General features: G+C 33.9%; 1 protein-coding gene and 1 long non-coding RNA gene across 2 annotated transcripts; one reads left to right on the forward strand and one right to left on the reverse strand.

The window, feature by feature from the left end:
* Positions 1 to 6,469: 6,469 nt before the first annotated feature.
* LOC108341467 (uncharacterized) lies at positions 6,470 to 7,971 on the forward strand. The gene is made up of 2 exons (XM_017579144.2): positions 6,470 to 6,981; positions 7,062 to 7,971. Exons 1-2 carry the CDS (start codon positions 6,470 to 6,472, stop codon positions 7,969 to 7,971), a joined length of 1,422 nt encoding a protein of 473 aa, XP_017434633.2.
* Positions 7,972 to 19,487: 11,516 nt separating this feature from the next.
* LOC128197436 (uncharacterized) lies at positions 19,488 to 22,489 on the reverse strand. The gene is made up of 6 exons (XR_008249990.1): positions 22,297 to 22,489; positions 22,027 to 22,137; positions 21,813 to 21,858; positions 21,405 to 21,606; positions 20,588 to 20,663; positions 19,488 to 19,872 (listed from the first exon to the last, which is right to left on the reverse strand). It is a non-coding gene; the product is annotated as an uncharacterized LOC128197436 (long non-coding RNA).
* Between the last annotated feature and the right edge of the window lie 766 nt (positions 22,490 to 23,255).

Here is a 23,255-nt window from a genome sequence, read left to right on the forward strand (position 1 = left end):
ATTCCCGAACCTATCCCTCTTCGCGAACCTTCATTCCTGCACCTCTTCTGCACTGAACTTCTTCATTGTCAGTCCCGCACCTCTTCTGCACTGAACTTCTTCACTGTCAGTCCCGCACCTCTTCTCTTCTCCCTCTCTGTCTTGGACTCGTTTCTTCCGCATCAGTGTTTCGTCGTGTGTTTTGCCATCGCGAGTTGTGTGGATTCAGATTTCATTTGTCGAACGCGGTGAGTAATCGAAGGTTTGAGGTTAATTTCTATTTTCATTTTCTCTTTTTGTTGTTACATTGACCTATTTTTGGTCATTGCTCTTTGGAGGTTTGATATCGCGACTTTGGAAACCCTAAGTTGGTTTCTTCGAACTGGAAGCTCGAGTTGTAGTTGTCTCCTGCTCGTGGTAAGTTTGAATTGCTTAGATTTGAGGTTTATTTCAATTTTCTTTTCTCTGGGTGTTGTTACATTGACTTAGTTTTTGTCGTTGTTGTTTTGGAGGTTCGAAATCGCAATTTTGGAAACCCTAGGTTGGTTTCTTGGAAGTGGAAGAGATAAGCTCGAGCTGCAATTGCCTTCTGCACTTGGTAAGTTTGAATTTCTTAGATTTTGGTTTCTTTTTATTGGCTGTCATTGAAAGGTGATAAAAGGTCATATATACTACTTAAGTATATCTTGAATGAACACTTCCTGTGCTAATTAGTTGTTTTTAGACCATTATTAGTGTAGTGTCTTAAATTGATAGATTTCACTCACTTAGTTTAGTAGTAGTTTAAATTGTTTTGCTTTTCATTCTAAATTTGATTTGAATTTCACCAAAACAAGTACTTTTTAGTTGTGTTAGATGAACATTAAAAACTGTTTTAGACAACTTAGTGGATTTTTAGATTACCCTTAGATAGATTTTGTTGTAGTTAGTGTGCATGTTAGTTGAACTGACTTTGTACTTATATTGGATTGTGGATTAAAGATGTTTGGCACGTTCCATACAAGTTGATCGAGAGTTGGAGGTTAACGAACCTGGTGGTGCAATGCTATCAAAATACTTTAATGTTGAATTAACCCAAAGTTGTTGATATTCTTTAATTTCTATGAAAAGTAGCTTCACAAGTGTAGGCATGGACCCACCCTATATGATAAGATTAATTATATAGCTTATTAAGTACGATTGTGACTTCAATTACAGTATGTATGGGGTTGATTGTGTACAGTTTTAATTTCTCATTTGCTTTCTTATTTCTTTAATTGGGGTCACCTCATTTCAATCTATATATTTGTATCAATTTTCAACATTTTAGACAACAGAACAATTCAGTCTTTCCTATTCGCTCTTTTAAAGTACAAGCATGTATGAAGATGATACATATGTTACAGATTCAATATTGGTCCCCTTTACTCAAATTCGTGACTCTAACACTTTTTGTTGTCATAAAAGATCCTCATGCCATGGTGTATACAATTGTGAGGCTCAGTAGATCAGTAGGATTTAGATATCCTTCATGTTAGGGATAGCCTTAACTGAACCCAGAACCCCCACCTCCAGCCCAATGCTTGCAACCTGGTTAGGCTAGTTCGAACTTAGCTTTGGAGCTTCATTTTCCACGCATTATATCACAATGTAATGAGAACATGGACTAACACTGATATGTATATTTTTTTTTCCTAAATACCTTAATTTGTGATATCAAAAAACCCTAATATGTATATTTTTTTTCCGGGCACAAAATGGTGTGTGGTTTGGTCGGTGTATGCAACCCTTTGGTGGATTTTTAGAATATCTTCATTCAGCTGGTGTTGTATTGTTTAGTGAAGATCAAAAGGGCTTTAAAGGTATGTTTCCTATGTGTTTTGGTCTTTACTGCTGATTATTCTTCTGCTTTAATAGGAGAGTTAAGTGTGTTATTGTAATGGTTCATGTATGCTTGACTTCTATTCTATTTTTCTTTCATGAACTTGGTTGAAATTCATAACTTGACTTGCAAATGTGAGCTACATGATCTGACCGAATGATTTAACTTGATATGTGTATTGTTGATATGAACTTTTAAGAATGTTGATCTTGAATACAATGTACGCTACGAGTTTCCCTCTTTATCGGAATCAATGGTTTCGGTATGATAGTTATGTTTAAGATATAGAATTGAAATAAATTGCTTCTATTTCCTTCTGCACTTGGTAAGTTTGAATTGCTTATATTTTGGTTTTGTTTTATTGGCTGTTATTGAAAATTGGTCCTGACCAAAACTAGTCACTGAAAATGGTTTGCTTCGTTTTAGGTGCTTTTATTTCCTTCAGATATTAGTCATCATGGTTTTGACAATCATGTTAGTGGTTTCCTGGTTAGGACATGTAATCATTAGTCATAGTGTTCTCTTATAGTTGTGCAACTGACACTATGGCCCTTATATTAGTTTGTCTCAATCTTTTCCTTAGGCAGAATCCATCTTGCAAAGGCTCCTCTGTTTGCTTTTGTCTTACATTCATTTTCAAATGTGATTTGGAGGTGGTGGTGTACGAAGGTGTGATTAGGGAAAAGGCAACAAGCAAAGAAGATTGTCCACAATTCCTTAAAGGTATGCTTAATGTTATAGTCCTACCATCTTTCAACTAATAAATAGTTTTGTCTCTCGCCTCTCATGTGATAATGAACTTCTAAACACCTATATATTAATATTTACTATACTTTTTACAATTTTAGATTATTCTGGAAGGCATTCTGCAACTGTGGGATCTGTACTAGTTAGTAACCTTAAAACAAGATTTAGAAAAGGAGATTCAGATCGTGTGGAGGTATATTTCTTCCCTACCTTTGGTTTTGTTGATGATTATTATTTTAGTCAGTCTCTCCTGTTTTGTCTTGACTCTAAACTATGCCATCATCAGGTAAAAAATCTCCCCCATTTTCTAGTAAAACAGTAACATCAAAACTCAAATAAGTGGTTCTAACCTTTTATTTGTATTTAATATGGGGAGGTAAATTTGCCTTGTGATTGTTTGATGTTCAATTGCATTGTGTCATTCTCGTTAGTCTCTGAAATTTGGTTATGGATGTAGTAAAGTATGTTAGTTTTAACATGTGTTGTTTCTATTTTAGTTAATTTGTAGTTTAATGTTCTGTTTTAAATTGATATACGATTCTGTAAACATATTCCATATCATAAAAACTTTTAATTAAATGATGTATTACTTATGAAAAGAAATTAAATTAACTAATGTAATAATAATGATCATACTAACATCGATACAAATTAAAGAAAAAAAAGAGAGTAGAGTTTAACCTGCTCTTAAACATTGAATTAACCTAACAAAACTGATCTTTGGTCAGTTATAGCTATCAAGTATCTCATTTCCACAATACACACACACACACACACATATATATATATATATATATATATATATATATATATATATACATATATATATATATATACATATATAATGAGAGAGGTATACAGAGTGAGAGTAAAGATGTTACAGAAGAGGAGTTGAATTGATTTATTGGTTAGGTTTAGAATGAGAAGCAGTGGGAAGGAAAATATTGGTAGAAAAGAGGTAAAGAGGAAGTGATATGGATTTGGATTGAAAATGATGAGTTAGGTATAATGGAGATAGTTATTACAGTTAGAGTAGTGTTAAGATAAAGATACGTTGGTGTGTTTAGTTCCCATCTTTATCTTCTTTTTCTCTCATCCCATCAAGCTATAAAAAATAAATAAATAAAAATTAATACTATGTTGTTATATGATATCTCAAAGCAAAGAAAAGAGCCTGAGTAATGATTCCTCAAGATAATGCATCCATCTCTTCTCTTCACCTTGATTGTTTAACACAACTTCAACCTAAATTTTACAAAACCAAAACAATATATTCTGCATGAGCAATATCTAAAATAAAATTAATATTACTTATATATATATATATATATATATATATATATTCACCAAATGAAGACAAAAATAGCCATGAAATCCTTTAAAATTTGACCTTAGTATGAGTAGAGGATAATGTAATACTGATATCTCACGAGATAGAGTGCTGTATACTGTTTCTTTTGTTAATCTGCAATGAAGAGATTAATGGTTTTTGTTGGCATTTATTGAGTTGTTGTGAGATTCGATTTAATTGTTTGAAATGATGTTCTGTTTTCTCTCTAATGTTGCTTTCAATGTTCCTTTCAATGTTGTTAAACAAGTCTCTTTGTCTCCCTTTCGTTTTTTATTTTAGAAAACCCTTTTAATTGTTACTACATTTTTAAAATATATCAACTCATACCGGATTTTTATTAACTTTTTTTTGGTTTTCTTTCTTGCATTATTCTCTGCCTATTATTCATATGTACTTTATTTCTTCAGATGCTCCTCATTTCGGTTTCTCTCATTCTCATGGTGGTTATTCTGATTTTTGATTTGTTTCATGCTTTTGTGCTCTTGTTTTTCTTTAAATTTATGTTTCTGTTTTTAGAAGTTCAGAATCACGTGTGTGTGTGATGTTTTCTTGGATTTTAGTCAATGATTTTGTTTTCTTTAATTTATTTATTTTTCTTTTATTCTATTTTCTATATTTAGCTTTTATAGATATATTTAGTATTCTTTTTGTCTACTGTTGGCTATCATGCGTTTTGCCATATTTTTATTCTGTTTTCTTGCACATTAGAATGAGTGCTGCAAGCAGCACCCACTGCTTGCTTTGGAATCCTTACTTATTACTTTGACTCTTTAGTAAACAATACCCCAAACATTCCTTTTCCAGTTTATAAATATAGAGTAGAAGCCTAGTTTTTCAATCATGTGATATAGGAAATCTCATCTAACTCAATCATATTTCTCATAATCAACCTTCATGCATTTGAGAGACCTTCATGCATTCAGATAGTTCTCTCTTCTAAGGGAACCACAATTTTGCCACCTTAAAGTCAAATTTCCCATCTTACAAACTTCCTTTCCCCAACAAATAGTGACCTTACAACCTTCACCACTACCCTCTACAACATTTTCTTTCTTCTCCATCTTTGTCCCACATTTTTCTATCTTTTGTCTCAAAAACCGTGGCCCCACCCCTTTCTCCACTACATGTCCTATGACAATTTCTCTTTCCTCCACATTGCTATTTACGTCCAGCTGTACACCACCACACTCAATCAATTTTCTCTCTTCTCTCTCATGCAATTAATGCTACGGTCCAGACCTACATCACACACTCTTTTCTTTTATTTTTGTCCTCACCCAAGCTTCACACCCTTACGTAAACACACCCAACTCACACAATGCATTTTTCTTTCTCCTATCTGCTCTATTTCCAATTTACATAGCCTATCACCAACACACACCACCATTTTTATTTTATGTCTGTATGACTTGTCAATCTCAAAACCTCTCTCATTCTCCTCTCCCATTTGATGTCAAAAGCAAGCACCCATCTTCCTTCCTCTTTTCACGTCAACCAATGCAACATCTTCACCATCTCCTTTTTTTTCTTTTGTTTATCTCTAACATTTTCCAACTGAACCCAAAGCTCTCCCACATTTTGTTCTCCTTCTCAACTCCAACTCCAAAACTTTCATCTTTTCTCCTTGCCTTGATAGGTGATTTGTAATGTGTCGATCTCCTCATTCCACTAACACTATTCTTCTTTCATGATCTTTTTCCACCATTGACACCAAAGTTCTCCTTTCTTCACTATTTCTATCAACGCATGTACCCCAACTCACTAAAACCTCACTTTCACTCCTCTCATAGTTAAAACTCGTTCTTTTCTCTTCAAACAATGGTAGAGAATACTCAAAATTGTCTTACTCGCACTCTTGGTCAAAGAGTATAGATAAGTGCCCCCAACAATGTATAATTAATGCAAGATAATAAGAAACAAGATACCCACAATATACATGATTTTAAAGTGTATCCATGACACTTTATCATACACAAACAACACCCCAAAGTACCCAACCATGTGTACTCATTATAACAACATCACTTTTCATAAAGCATGATAATCTATACCCCATGTAATATGCCAAACCTTCTAAACTAACATGACTAAGTACTTACCTAACATTACCTTCGAAGGAGTAGTGATGGGAATTCAATTACTGATTGTTTAGTGTTGAACTTTCTTATTACTTTTCCTTGAAGGAAAACTTGTAATACATAATTAATTTAGCCTTGTATTAACTAGTGGCTAATTTTTCGTTAATTGGTATGTATACAGAACATGGATCAAGTTCCACCAAATCGTTCATGGATGTACGACAGGTGTTATAGAGGAAGATGTGCGTTGAAAGAGTCATTTGTATTGGGTGTTGAAGAGTTTATAATTAAAGCTTGTGAACAAGACCGTTGTCAAAGAGATGGGGGGCTTCGATGTCCATGTTTTTAAAGTGCGATTGTACAAATATTTTGAACGAAAGAGTTGTGAAGGTTCACCTGTACAAAAACGGTTTCAAGCCTAATTATTTCATTTGGGAGGATCGTGGGGAAACCATGCAAGAAGCTTATTTAGATAATGATGTCACTTTTAGGGGTGTGGAGACAGAAGGTGAACCAAATGAACAAGTTATGACGATGGAAGACATGGTGCATGATGCTGTTATGCAAAGACAACCCTTCCAAGAATCAAATTCTTCTAACATAGAAGAGGCTCCAAATGAAGAAAATCAAAGGTTTTATAACCTTTTGTTGGAGGCAAATACGCCTTTGTATGAAGGAGCATCAGACTCCAAATTATCAATGTGTGTGAGGCTTTTAGCTTGCAAGTGGAATTGGAATATTCCTAACCAATACATAGATTTTTTTGCAAAAATACTTTTGGATGTAACACCACACAAATGTGGTTTACCGAAAACTTACTACGATGCAAAAAAGATAGTGTCGAAGCTGGGATTACAGTCGCAAAGGATTGATTGTTGTGTGGATGGTTGCATGCTATTCTATGATAATGAATATGGTAAGAATGATGGAGCATTAGTTGAATGCAAATTTTGTGGGAAGCCAAGGTATCAACAACACAAGAGAGGAGAAGTTCTAAAAAATAAGTTCCCGTTAAATCCATGTTCTATTTGCCAATAATTCCAAGACTTCAAAGAATGTATGCCTCAAAAGAAACTGCAACAGAAATGACATGGCACCATCACAACAGGTCGTCAAATGGTGTTTTGCGTCATCCATGTGATGGAGAGGAGTGGAAGCACTTTGATAGAGTACATCCTGATTTTTCCATTGAGGCACGCAATGTTCGACTTGGTTTATGCTCCGATGGTTTTAATCCATATGTGCAGGCGTCAAATATACCATATTCGTGTTGGCTAGTAATTGTCACGCCCTACAACCTTCCTCCAGAAATGTGCATGTCTAAACGCTACATGTTTTTGACTTGTCTCATTCTGGGGTCATTCAATCCAAAAGTACGCATTGATGTATACCTAGAGCCCTTGATAGATGACTTGAAAAAGTTGTGGAGTGGTGTCATAACATACGATATTTCAAGGCGACAAAACTTTATCATGAGGGCGATGCTAATGTGGACAATTAATGATTTTCCTGCTTATGGTATGCTGTCTGGATGGAGCACCCATGGTAAATTGGCTTGTCCACATTACATGGAGCATTCAAAGGCTTTTAGATTATATAATGGGCGAAAAAATTCGTGGTTTGACTCCCATCGGAGGTTTTTACCAAATGAACATGCCTTTAGGAGAAATAGGAATGCTTTCAAAAAGGGGGAAGTGGACATGGAAGACGCGTCACCATATTTGACGGGAACAGAAGTTTGGAATAGAGTTAATGGTTATCCTAAAGTAACTGAAAATGGTGCACCAAGAATAGATGGATACGGTGAGTGGCATAATTGGACGAAAAAAAGCATCTTTTGGGATCTACCATATTGGAAGGATAATTTGTTAAGGCATAATCTTGATTTCATGCATATTGAGAAGAATTTCTTTGACAACATTTTTAATACCGTGATGAATGTTAGTGGGAAGTAAAAAGACAATGAAAAGGCCCGAATGGATTTAGGCTTGTATTGTAAACGAAAAGACTTGGAGCTCAAAACTCATACTAATGGAAAGATGTACAAGCCAAAAGCTAATTATACACTTTCAGTAGACCAATCAAAACATGTCTGTCAATGGTTGAAAGATCTTAGGATGCCTGACGGATATTCTTCTAACTTGTCCAGGTGTGTTGATGTGAATAGGGGAAAGGTCATTGGGATGAAAAGCCATGACTGCCATGTGTTTATGGAATGCTTACTTCCTATAGCGTTTAGTTCTTTACCGACTCATGTTCTCAATCCCATTATAGAAGTAAGTCATTTCTTCAGAGATTTATGTTGTACAACATTGAATGAGGTCGACCTTCGGAAGATGGAAGAAAACATTCCAATCATTCTTTGCAAGATGGAGAGAATATTCCCCCCCCCCCCCTCATTCTTTGATTCTATGGAACATCTCCCTGTACATCTTGCATATGAGGCAAGACTTGGTGGACCGGTCCAATATAGGTGGATGTACCCATTTGAAAGGTGACAATATCTCATTCAACTGTTGAAATTAGATGCCATACATATTAAAACTAACATACCACTTTCTTAAATTGTAGGTTCATGGGATATGCTAAACGTTCAGTTAAGAATAAAGCTAGGGTTGAAGGATCTATTTGCGCATCATATTTGCACAAAGAAACAATTCATTTTTGTTCATACTACTTCAAGAACTTTATGTTAACACCACAAAGCAATAGAAATGAAGTAGACATTGAAATTGAAAGGACAACATTATCAGTGTTTGACGAAGGTGGTCGTCATTCCGAGAGGGAATCAACTCATTGGCTAAGTGACGAAGAATTGAGATCAGCTCATGTTCATGTCTTGATCAATTGCAATGAAGTTCAACCTTATCTTGAGTAAGGCTCCAAATAAATTGCTTTTTTCTGTGGATTTTGTTTTTATGTATTAAATTGATATTGACCGAATATTGTCATACCTATGGACAACTCATTCTTACATACCTATCAACTTTCAGAGTCAAACAGTTCGACACATATACATGCAAATTTCCCATTGTGGTTCAAGGATCAAGTATACCTGATCAAATTCTTCCACATAAATTTGTTATTCTCATATTTATTCATTTTTAATTATATTGAATAGGTTCATATATTTTGTGGTTGTAGGTTCATAGCGATCCTTTAAGTGTCAGAAACCAACATCTTAGAGATTTATCACTTGGTCCTTTAAGATGTGTAAAGGAATGGCATACCTACTTTGTCAATGGATATAAATTTCATACCCATGCATGGAGCCAGGGAAGAGGACTATAAATAGTGGGGTTCATGTTAAAGGCCTTACAGAAGGGGGTGAAGATGATTTCTATGGTGTCATTAAGCACATATATGAGCTCGAGTACAATACCTCAACCATTGAAAAGAAGGTTGTATTATTTTATTGTGATTGGTTTGATCCATCAAGAATAGGGACAAGAGTGGATTCAAAGTATGGCATTGTGGATATTCGAATGGATAAAAGATATGTCTTGTTTGATCCTTTTATAATTGCACATAATGTAGAACAAGTGTATTATGTACCATATCCTGCATCGCGCACCGACAAACGGGGTTGGTGTGTTGCAATAAAGACCAAACCTAGAGGTCGTATAGATTCTAATGAGGTAGATGCCGAAGTGCCATACCAAGTGGAGGAAATGTCACATGTTAATGACATCATTCAAGTTGAAGAAGTTATCTGATTGCAAGATATAGAAGCCGGTCTTGACGAAGTGGACCCCAACAATGTACCATCAGTTGAAGGGTATATGGATGAGGAAACAAGTGAATCGGAAGAACAATGCAGTGAAGAGGGACAAAGTGAAGATGAGGATGAAGATTCATTTCACAGTTCTAGCAATGAATAGAGTTACGATGTGTTGGTGTACCCATGGGTGATCATAAACCCATACTTTTAGAGGGGAGAAAGAAGAAGTGATGAAATCATTTATGTAATTTCAACTTGCATGTTATTTCGACACCCTTTGTGTTTGAGTACTTATATTGCTAATTATAATTTTTTCTCCAATGGTTTTGTGTAGATTAAAGTTTTGCATTCGTGTCACTTTTGCTTCGCTGTGTAGTATTGGCAAACAAGAACATCATCATCATGTTCTTTTCTTACTGTTCCTTTCCATTCAATTGTAAAAATATATTGACCCAACAATTTTTTTTTTTGTTCAAGAATATGGCATCAGATGGTTCTGACCCTCCTATTCCACCTTTAGCAAAATCAGATAAGGAGAAGGGGAAGAAGAAATCTTATATGGTGAAGTTGTTAAATCGTTTCAATAATGTAAATGCTTCAAGTAGTCAGCCATCTACACCTACCTCTACCTCTACTGCTAGATTTGTTCCACCACCATTACAAGTTCCTGGTTTGACACCTACTTCACCATCAATTTCTCCTTCATTGGAAGTTCCTGCCTTCACACCTAGTCCACAATAATTTGCTGCTGATCAATGGAGATCACCCTCCCCCCATGTTGGTTCTAACCCAACAACTCCCTCCCCCCATGTTGGTTCTAACCCAACAACTCCCACAAATATTGCATCACCACCTCCTATAGGGGATAACCCTCCACATTCAAGTTCAGCAGCCAATGACTTTGAAGATGTTTCCAACAATTGTCCAATCATTACACCTATTGGAGGAGGGTAAGAAAACATCAATTTAATGTTCCAAGCATATACTGTATTCTTTTACTAATATTTGACTTTTATTTTGGTATAGGTTTTATCCAACAAAAACAGCATCCAAAGCAATCATAGCCACCATCAAGCAACAGTTTGATGAGCCATGGGTGAGATGGGGACAAATACCTAAAACACAAATAGATGTTTTCTTTGAGCGTTTTAAGGTACACTTGTGTTTATTTACATTATATGTACTACAGGTAATTTTAAATGTTAAGGTCCTCAATTATCTTATCCAATATTCATCTTTTTTGTCAACAAAGAAAGGTTTCATGGAGGACTAACCATGAAGAAAAGGTGAAAAAAAATTTCCACACCAAAGAATCTCATAGATTATTTGAGATGTTTGAAAAAGCTCGAACACAAGGAAAAAAACCTAATTGGATGGGGGACATTTTTTGGAATGGTCTTTTGGAGAAGTGGAACATGCCACTTTATAGACAAAAGTGTGAAACGATCAAAAAGAACAGGACATCTGAAAAGGGTGGTTGTTTGCACACTGGGGGATCCATTAGAGTGCATGAGCATGCTATTCGTCTGGTACATATAAATTTATTTTTACATTTCTACTCATAAACTTTACAAATATTTGATGTTAACAACTTACATCTTCTTTGCTTGCAGTCTCAAGAGCTTGGTCGGTCAGTGCATGTTGATGAAATATTTCAGCAGACACATATTCGAGCATCAACAGGAGAATTTGTCGATGAAAGGTCTAGGCGGACAAATGTTAGTTTCTACTAACTCTATTATATTCTTTATTAGGTTCTAAATCTTAGGTCTATCTATTTAACGATAATCATGTATTCATTTAACAGGAAGAGTTTCAAGCAAAATTTTCTCAAATAAGATCTGAGACAACATCTGTTGGTGCTTCAGCATGTGCTCCCCTAGAACCTGCAGATGAGGAAAGATTGAGGAACCAATGTTGGTTGGACGTTGCTGGTGGAAGGTACAAGGGACACGTATACGGCATTGGAAATGTCAGTGCTCAAGATGATTGTGTCGACAGTTACATACAATAGACACAGGCATCTTCTTCTCAGCAACCGATTGTAGAGGACATTTTAAACCTCCACACACGAGTATCAACCCATGATGACCAACTTCGACAGATGAACTCTCAATTGCAAGGCTTTATTGGCGTCATAATGCACTACCTTCCGCCTCCTACAATCGCAATTGCACAACAATTTTTTCAATCCCAAAATCAGCCACAAACTAATGTTCAACCACAACAACCACATCAACCACAAGATGAAAATGTTTATGGAGTTTACTAGTTATGTTTTTAGAAGTAGGGCATCTATGACTCAAACTTATTCCCTCAAGAACTTATTTCATGTTATTTGAACTTATATAATTAACAATTATGTAAGCTTTCCTATTATGATGATTAATGTGAAATGCTTGTTTGCAGGTTTGAAGACTTAATTTATTTGTGAAATGTGTGAATGGATATAATGGCCAGGTCTTGTGAATTATCTGTTTGGTATGGGCAGGTCTTGTAAATTGTCTTTTTGGATATGAGCAGGTCTGCTATTCCCGTGAATTGGTGAAAAACTGTATAACACTTATATACGGATTATCCGTATATAATGTTATCTACGCCCTATTTATATACGGATTTTTGGCCGTATGTAATCCGTATATAACACCATTTTTTATACGGATTTTGGAGGTTATATACGGATTTCGGCCGTATATAATTGCGATTTTTCTTGTAGTGGATGAATTATGTGGTGAGAGGGGCAGGAGGTCCCGGTCTATGTGCCGGTTTTGGACATAATGTTGAGGACTAACCTTGTGGATGGTATGGAGTATTTTGGAAGTGTATTTGTAAGAAGAAGTAGAAGTCATCACAAGTGCATAACCTCCTGTGACTGCTCATCAACGTATCATCCGGATGAGTGTCTATTGGGTATTGTGGAATGAGTGTCTATTGGGTATTGTGGAATGAGTGTCTATTGGGTATTGTGGGATGAATGTCTATTGGGTATTGTGGGATGAATGTCTATTGGGTATTATGGGATAAGTGTCTATTGGGTATTGTGGGATGAGTGTCTATTAGGGATTGTGGTATGATGGGATGAGTGTCTATTGTGCGATTGTTGTATAATGGTATGAGGGTGTCTGACATAATTATTATATGATGTTTGTTGAGTGTATCAAAGTAATTATGCATGTTTTATAAATGATTTGTTGCATGTTAGCTCACCCTACTTGTTTGTGTTTGTGTTTTTGCGATGATCATATAATTCGTTATACGGGAGCAGATGAAAGAATGTCGTCTGATTTAGTGCCAATGAAAAAAGAGATAGAAGAATAAATTAGAAGAATTCGAGTTATATTTATGAGTTTGTAGTTGAAATCTGAGTTTAAAACATATATATATATATATATATATATATATATATATATATATATATATATATATATATATATATATATCAACTATGAATTATCAAGTGTGAGATTATGGGATGTTACCTTAAATGTAATGCTATATATCAATTATGAATTATTAAGTGTGAGATTATAAGATGTTACAGTTAGTTTAAAAATAAGGAAAGAATTCTTCTTTTAATTTTAAAAATAATAAAGAATTTTTATTAAAATTTTAAAAATAAAATAGAATTTTGCTTCTAATTTTAAAAATAATGAAGAATTTTTCATATAATTTTAAAAATAATGAAGAAATTTCCTTACAATTTTAAAAATAATGAAGACTTATCCTTTTAATTTTAAAAGTAATGAAAATTTCTTTTAATTTTAAAAATAATGAGAAATTTTTTATCTAATTTAAACAATAATGATGACTTTTCATTCTAAATTTAAACTTAAAACTGAATTGAACAAAATTAACAAAATTTGAAATTAAATTGAACAAAAATCATAAAAATTGAGACTGGATTGAACACAATAAACTTACACGTGATTGACACGTGACATTGATACTGATTTGACATGTGACACTGACATTGAATTGACATGTAGCATTGAGATTGCATGTGACACAATTTTGACTTGATATGTGACACACATTGTTCATCTAGGGTAAGGATTTAGACGACATCATGAAAAATGACTGAATTGAACTTAAATTACAAAAAATGAGACGACATTGATCACTCGAAAAAAATAGTTGAACATTGAACAAAATCAACAAAAATAGAAACAAAAAATGATATTAAACCAAAAATATTTAGAAAATATTACATTAACATAAACAAAATTACATCAGAAAAAACACAAAAAGGTCCAAACCACTTTTTCTACAGAAAGGATTAGGAAATTTTATTGAGAGACATCTAAAAAACCATTTTGGGAAGTCAATTTTGGCTAGGCCTCCATCACCAAACCTCACCTCTTTATTTTTCTTCTATCTTTATCTTACTTTTATTTTTCATGGAATTTCAAACTTTTATGATTGATTTTCTTGTATACGTATTTTTTAAATATCTGTAATATATTATTTTATGAATTAATAATTTTAGCAATTTTATGATCATATGAAGTTTAAAAAAGTATAAGTAAGTTTTTGAATGTGAGGAATAAATAGTACAAATTTGATGTGATAAAGAACAAATGAATAGAGAGGAAAAGAGAAAATAAGTCGTCGATGAATGGAGAAATAAAATAGAAAATAACTGGTGGAACAATTTTGTAAAAAACATGTGAAAACAACTGTTAAATTTTAAAAAATAAATAAATTATTTTGTAGATATTTAAACCAATCAGTTGTCAAAATTTCTCTAATATATAGTATTATTTATATTTTGCAAACTATTATACATAAAATTAAAAGTTTCTACCTGCATTTCCATAAAATATTTATTAACCATTTTACTCCTACAGGGGTGAGTGTGCACCTCCATGATACCTAACAGTTCATTCTCTTTCTCCCTTATCATGTTTTCTATCACCTCACCATCACACAACACCCACACTTCTTCTTCCCCTTTCTACACACACACACCTTCACCAATATTAATCACAATCCCAACACTCACAAAAGATAGAAACTTCTTCTACACACTGCACTTCATGAGTTGAGAAAGAAGAAGAAATTAAAAATCAGAGTTAGAAACGAGCTGATTAAGGTAATTCATACCTAAGATCCACCCAACCCCACATTTGAGTTAATATTTCACGAATTTCTCCCTCTGATCTTTGCCAGGCGCGATTGGAATCAGGAATCCGAAGAGAAAGAAAAGCCCTCTCTCAGTGAAAGCATATTGGAAATTAAGAGAGTGAAGAGAATGGGAGAGATAGAGGAGAAGCTCGCCTATCAAAGATATAATAGATTGATTAGAAAAAGATTCATGTTATTCTAAGAGAGCAAAGAACAAACACATGGAAAGCTTTAAGCGAAGAAGATGCGCTGAGCCTTACAAGAACATAATACAGTCTAACATTCCTGTCTCTTCAACCAGATTAGGGTATATTTATCATCTACTTTAAAATACATCATTTATAATATCCAATATCAACTTCTAAATAATTTCTTTTTGTTTTGTGAGGGAATAGAGGAAAGGATGGGAGATATAGGGTTTGACCACACGAACGGGCTCTTACACAACAACTCAAACATTTATAATATATTGAATACATCAACCACAAACTTAAAAGAAATAAAAAAACAGATCAAAATTAGTCATGCACTATCCCTTTTTTAAATAACAAACTGTGACTATGTTAGAAGCTGATATACTATGTTTGCATGTGGTTATATTTTCCGCTGCATTCTTCAAGAACATGTGCCAAAGTTGAATTAAGAAGATGGAGGTAGCTATTGGCGAACTCATTTGGTTGAAACAGGTCATTGGGGAACTCAAGATTGAAGAAATTATAAATGACCACAATTTGTGATAATCTGCAGTTTTGGTCTAATGCAATGTTCTACTGTAGGACCAAAGTGCATATATATATATATATATATATATATATATATATATATATATATATATATATATATATATAATGCAATGTTTTGGACAAATGACCATAATTTGTGATAGTCTGCGGATTAGCTATATATCTCGTAAAAGTGCATATACAGGAAACAATATCTACATTTAATGAGGTTTATTGGCAACAAATATCTTATCTAGAGGATTGCAACCTGTATATTAGCAATGAAAAAAAAGTTTTACACCGATCAAGGATCATTTGAACTAATAAAACAATTATTCTCTAATATATAACTACAAGGATGAATGTCAAAACGCACAAATTATACCATCCACCCATACATTCATATTGAGTGAGATCACAAATTTTTAAAATAGGAACGAAAAGGGAAATCACAGTGGATGCCTTTGACTTGAACAAATATTTTCTCTTGTCATTTTGAATTCTTACACATAATTACAAAAATATAATCAAATTTTTACTTTCTTTCAATGGAAAGATTTGAAGTGGTATGGGTTCCAATAGGAGGCATATGTATTCCTTATTCATAGAGTATAGTCCTACTACCAGAAAGAACCAAATCAACTGTAAAAGCATTACAAAGTTCATAATTGGATTGAGAAACTAAACGTATCAGACTCTCGGTTCCAAAAACCAAGTGAACAAGTGCATAAGATTAACAAAACATAAGAAAAGTGGTATACAGGGAAACAAACCAAAGCTTGATAGAGTGCGCTAAGTTCTCAGTTCCACGTTGTCAAAATTTTCAGTTTGTCTGGGCTTCCAAATCTGAGATGTGATGAGCTTGTGAAGTTGATTCTTGTTCTCCCTGTCGGAGAAGATGGATGAAATGATACTTAAAGAAGAAGCATGCTAGGAGTAAAAGGACGGCATTTCGCCATGAGTGAGGTAGGATAATCCAGATTAGGGTTTCGAATGAAAGATTAGGGTTTCGGATTTATGCATGTTTGATTCTGTGAAAGGAGAATAGAAGAATAGATTCAAGAAACTCAATGTTGGAATCTAGGATACTTTCAACTCTGAAGCAAAAGGTGAACAGACCACACACACACACATATATATACTGCTTTAGATGCATGCTTTAAGTCTTCTTTTCTTTCTTTTCTATATAACCTATTTCAGAGTTTGTGTAGTTATTTTCATTGCAAAAATAGTTTAGGATTGAAGGCTTCATGTCAAATTAGTGAAACTCAATCAAATGAGAACATAGTTTAGGATTCAGCACACTCCACCTTGCTGATGACTAAAGCGAGTTCAACGGTCAGGAAGGTAGAAACAGAAAAAGCGCTAAGAGACCAAAGAACAAACCCATGCGCTAATTTCATAAACAAAAAGAACACTAAAAAATAAATTTTCATATTATCTTACATAAGTTATGAGTATTTTAGTAATTTAAAATAAAAATAAATATAGCAAGATTTTTATTGGGATACAAACATAAGAAGTAACACATATTGATGGTCAATTTCATTGAAAACTACATTTTCATTACTCAAATCATATGGTTAACACGTAGTGATCAGAGAAAACGGTTCTAAATGGTAAACGCATGAGCGGAAGCGATTGCACAATCTAAGTTTTTTTCTATTACTACATGCAATGACGTGTTTAATCGCGCGATTAAATTATCCATTTAAGAATTACAGGGAAATTAGAATTGTAATGACATGGAAATAGAATCTTCATTCTTATCCCCGTCATTTCCAAGATCTCTTCTTGGACAATGAAGTAATAATCAACATTACATTATAGTGTTTGTATTATCCATAAAAAAAGTATGATTAAGTAATGATATAAAGCAAATGCATGTATGGAGAGTATGCGTCAATGGCTATTAATATTTGTTTTTACCTGATAAAAAAATTTCTCAATTTATTAAAAATAATTAGAGATAAGATTAATTTTAATAAATATATATAGATGTAAATTTTATTTTATAAATTAGTTTTATAAAATTGAATTAGATTTAAAATTTATTTTTTAACGGATATAATATAAATGAAATTTGAGTTTAATTCACGTAAACAAAATTTAATATTAATTTTAAATTAAAATTTGAAGGTAATAGGTTTGTGTATGAGTTTTTTTTTTTTTATGTTTTCTTATATGTTGTTTAATTTTCGTTGAAAGACTTAAATTCAGAGTTCAATATTTGCAATAAAATCCACCTGCAGATTGGTTTTATTTACTAGTAAAAAAAGTACAATTTAGTGCGCCATATACGCTTCGGTTAAGTAAAACCCGAAGCGTAAAAGACTATATACCTCGGTTACATCTTGACCCGAGGCAAAATGGTGATATTGCCTCGGTTAAAAGAAGATCTGAAACCTATACGGTGATATTGCCTCGGTTAAATAAGACCCGAAACCTATACCTGCACACTTTTTCTCTGAAAAGACCCTATTGCCTCGGGTTGACAAACGACCGTTGCCTATACACGTTCTGATTTTTTAATTTGCACATTTGTACATTTGCACAGCCACTGCTTCTTTCTCGTGCTCTCTCTCTCTTCCCCTCCGCGCTCTCCCTCTTCCCCTTCGCGCTCTCCCTCTTCCCCTCCGTGCTCTCCCTCTTCCCCTCCGCGCTCTCCCTCTTCCCCTCCGCGCTCTCCCTCTTCCCCTCTGCGCTCTCCCTCTTCCCCTCCGCGCTCTCCCTCTTCCCCTCCGTTGTAGCCTCCACCACTGTTGCAGCCGCTGCTACCGCCGCTGCTGCCACCGCTGCCTCCTCTAGATCCACCGCTCCAGATCACCAAGCCCAAATCGCCAAGCCGCTCCAGATCCGCTTCAGATCCGCTCCAGATCCGCTCCACAACGTCACCGTCACTGCCTCCCCGCTGCGTCCACAATGTCACCACCGCTGCCTCCCCCGCTACGTCCACAACGTCACTGCCACTGTCGCCATCGTCGCGTGGTCTTCCTGCTGCCGCTGCCTCCCCGCTGGGTTCTTGCTGCACCGCCGTGGCGCGTTGTCTTTGTTGCCGCAGTTGCTCCCACGCTCCCACGGTCCTACGGTCCTGGTCATCGCGGTAGTGGTCCTCCGTGGCTTGGTAAGTGAAATTTTTTTGGATCTTGTCTTGGTGTTCTTTTTGGATCCAGAGACATTGGAAACACCATTTTCAAATAAAACCCTCCACTGTCAATCTCATTCTTGATCTTCTAACATGCATATTTTTGTTGTTCAATTTTTCAGTTATGGACTCTTGGACCACAAAGGAGGGGGAACATAGATTCATCATCCAACTTTGACCCTGTTCTGAATTAGGTTTTTTGGTCTCTTTTGCAGATGAAACATGTTACAAAAATAATGAGGGTTCTGTTTATGCTTCTGTGATTGGTTTCGAAACGGTGGGAGAGTGTAGCAGGATTAATAAAAAAAAAACCTTATGACATCGGTTACAATGAAACGAGGCGTAATCGTATCCTTTACGACGTGCACTACAAAAATGTTTAATTTTATCGGAGGTTTTTTTTTAAATTTCCGGGGGTTTTAACCCTCCCTAAATACATTTCCCGCGGTTTAAAAAACCCTCAGTAAAAGCAGCGTTGGTAATAATTACCGGCGGTTTTCTAAGAAAACCGCTACTATTTTCGGGGGTTTTTAAAACCGCCGGCAATTACCAGGGGTTTTATGCAAAACCGCCGGTACTTCCTATGTTACTTTTTAAAAGCACAAATAATTTTATTTTTTTTATATAATTGAAATGATTTAATTATCACTAAAAAATAATTTAACAATGAAAGATACAAATGAAATAATTTGAAATTAAAATTAAATATTATTATATAAAATAATTAAACATTGTTCAATTCAACCCAATCAATTATTCAATAAGAAATCACATTGTTCAAATAAAAATTAAAAACAAGATATGTTCTTAACAATTATTAATTTCAATACAAAACCTACGCCAAATTCACAGAATCCAATATCTACTGCAATTCTCGTTCTAGCCATAAAACAACACATTCAAAATGTTGCTTTATACTTGAACTACACCACCAAAACTGCTCAGCTCCATTTAATTCATTTGCGACAAAAGTTGCACCTCAAATCTTTAAGTATTGAGAACAAAGTAAAAGTGCATACTTTTCTGATACATGCATGGAGCCAATATCTACTTCTTCGTCCTCAAAATCAACCAAAAGTGATAACCATGGAGCTTTTATTAACATGAAAGCAATTTTTCTCCAAGAATTTCAAATGTCTCATACCTAAGAAAACAAGAAAAATTGTTAAGTAGACAAATCTAAAATATAAGATAACATACACAAGTTATTAACGATTTAACTAGAACTTTTTCCATTGTTAAAAGCAATCAAAGACGGTTTTGTAGCAAAATAGATTTTTAAACTTGTCACAACTGAAACTGTGAAACAGAGTACGTTGCACTGGAATTGTGTACAAAGCCTAGGTAGTGGTTGTTTCTATTGTGTTCAAGTAGAAAAGGGCTAAAATAATAAATTCACAATTAAATAAAAAAGATCATTTCCATCACATTAAACCTCATTTCAGGAGGTAAGAGAACATGCTTAAAATGATTGAATGAAATTCAAAGATAAATGAACCAACTAAAATTTACAAAAAATGGTAAACAGAACATTTGAGGCCCTGTTAGCTCACTTGCATATTCAATAAGATAACATAGCAATATCATTAGTAATAAAACAATTATTTTAGGATTACCATCCCGTCCTACTGCTTTAACTCCTCACTTAGTGAAATAGTAAGCTTATGTAAGAAAATAGATTAGAATATATATATATATATATATATATATGATTTTTCTAAGTTAATCCACTTCCATTTTTTTTATTCTGTAAAGGAGATTAAAATGATAAACGAGGAATAAAATAATGGAGAAACTAATTGGTTCCTTGAATCAAACATAATGCAATGAGATAGGAGTCATGATGTTAGATATAATACCAGAATCAAACATGAGAATGAGACCAGTTCCAAAAGAATAATCCCCTGATGCCAATGGGCGATAAGGTTTGTTTATCTGCAATACAACATTTGGCACAGATCATTATTTGTTTATCTGAAATAGAATGATAAAAATAATCTAGTTATTATGCTCACAGTACTAGTAATTTAAGTAAAGTAGAAAATTTATGTTACATAAGCAAAGTAGCTTATGTAACAAAGTAGAAAAGTAAAAAGAAGAATATAATAGTATAACACCCAAAAAAATGGAAGTGGATAAACTAAGAATTGACACATGATGTTTGTCTTTGTCTTCTTGTAATAATATTAAAAAAATGCTTTTTTAAAATATGTACTAGTTACAATCAATAAATAATATGTTTAATTAAATATAAAGTCGACTTAAATACATAACATAAAACACCAATGACTACTCCCTTTAGATTAACTTTCATACCAGGATACTTTAGTCCTTTCATCTCTTTCAATTATTAGTTTTAGAGACCAATCTCTGTCATCAATCAATGATTTCTTCAATGTCTAAAGTGGTATGCCATTTACTTTTTCATGTTAAATTATTCCATGGTAATAATCTTATGCACTATTGAATCTTCTGCTACTTCTTATCAACCACATAACCAAACAACCCCTACAAAAATAACACGAATGCTTTTACTTATTCATAATTATTATAAAATAAGTTACTTTAATGACATTTTCAACGAAATTCACCAATCAACCTTTAAAACCAGTAGAGAAATTTTCAAATGTAATCAGATCAGGGAATGGATAAGAACAAATGAAATGTAAGGTTTACCTCATATGAAGGAAACATATTAGTCTCTATGTCACGTTCAAAACCTGTAGACAAATTTTCAAATTGCTTTTGTGGTTCAGCAGCATCTACTTCTCCATGAAACAAGTCCAGCTCCAACTTTATTAGTTCACGAAGCTGACTCAGAATTTCTTTTCCATGAATCAAGCCATTGAATGAGAAGGGTTTGCTCACATTCAAATCTCTTTGGTCAAATAAAATATAGCACTGAAGTTACAGACTAATCAACGAATGTTCCTCTCATATATATATATATATATATATATATATATATATATATATATATATATATATATATATATATATATATATATATATATATATATATATGCAAGAAAATTCAAATCGTCAAGATCATCAATGGAAACTTTACATAAGGACCATACATACCAGTGACGTTGACAGAGTGAATGAAGACCAAGCTCTTCGGTTGTTTCTGCAGCATTCATTGTATTAGGAAGATCTTGCTTGTTGGCAAAGACAAGCACAACAACATCTCTAAGTTCATATTAAAACAAATCAACATTAACATTCAAAAACTACCCTAATAAATTTCCAGTATACTGTACTTCTACGACATTTAATCCTAAAATTCATTACTTACATTATATTTATCTATTTGTACTAAATCAGAAAAGCCCCAAATCAGACCACGAGCTAGATTCGTGCAACCATCAACACCTCACTGTCTGCATCTTCTTCACGAGCCAGCTACCTGCATTCACGAACAAAAGAAACCCCAAATCAAATTGAAATCGCACCAGTAGTGAACCAGCACCGCAAAACTCTCGCAAATCACATTTTTCTTGCGCATAAACTTGCAAAATCAGAATCCAATTCGTAAACAGACAAAAGCAAAACCTCCATCACTAACCTTCATCGCATCGAAATCGTACTACAGTCATGGCCTCACGCCGCTAGAGAAGCAAAACGCGACGTGGAGAGGTGAAAAAGGAAAAGTGAGGAAGGAAAGAGAAATTGAGAGGCGCGACGTGGAGAAAGAGAAGAAAAAGTACGACGTGGAGAAGGAAAAAAGGAGAAGAGAAGACGCGAAGATTGAAAATGAAATGTGAGGCGCGAAGACGATGAAAAGTGAAAATTAGGGTTTGGTTATTGGGTTCTATTAAAGAATCACCAAAAATATGTTTTAAAAAAATTTTAAAAGCAATTTAACTGTTGTTTTGTTTAATAATCTGTAAAAAAAAAGTTAAGTTTTTGCGATTTTTAAATAAAACAGCCATAAATTATTAGGGGTTTTAACCCCCAGAAAAAAACCCTTACTAAATTATGTTATTTTTGTAGTGGTGGTTCATAACCGAGGCATAAAATACACACTTTTTACCTCGTTTGAATATGCACCGGTTGTAGAACCGGTGCCTATAAACAAAAGCAACCGGTGCCATTTAGTTTTACTGCACTAGTGATTGAAATTCCAAGAAAGATCAAATGCTTGACTGTGGAAGAAGAAATGTTGGAGGACATGTAACGTGTGCGTGTTTACAACCTGAGACACATTATTTTCATGTTTGTGTTTAAATCATGCAAGACTTTTAGATTATTTGTTTGACTTAAAAGTTAACATCATCATAGTTAAAAATGTTGTTAACAAATTTCCGAAAGAAGTTAACTTTTTCACACAACTATTAAGAAATAAAAAACTATTTGTTATTATCAATTCAACATGTTACTTTTTATCTTTTTCTTAATTAACCTTTTGATAGTTTTAAACATTTTTATAATCTAAATTATAGAATTCATAATGGACTCTGGGGATATTCCTTTCAATAATTCAAATAATAACAATAACAAATAAGTATTTTTGTGTTCGTTATT

This window comes from Vigna angularis, chromosome 6, assembly GCF_016808095.1.
Source record: "Vigna angularis cultivar LongXiaoDou No.4 chromosome 6, ASM1680809v1, whole genome shotgun sequence".
In the NCBI taxonomy this organism is placed as follows: domain Eukaryota; kingdom Viridiplantae; phylum Streptophyta; class Magnoliopsida; order Fabales; family Fabaceae; genus Vigna; species Vigna angularis.

What these genes read in the sequence shown, in the direction of transcription:
- LOC108341467 (XM_017579144.2), top strand. Translation starts at nt 6,470, where the DNA reads ATGCAAGAAGCTTATTTAGATAATGATGTCACTTTTAGGGGTGTGGAG. An exon ending in AAATTTTGTGGGAAGCCAAG is followed by an intron (nt 6,982 to 7,061) that starts GTATCAACAACA and finishes AATAATTCCAAG; the next exon opens with ACTTCAAAGAATGTATGCCT.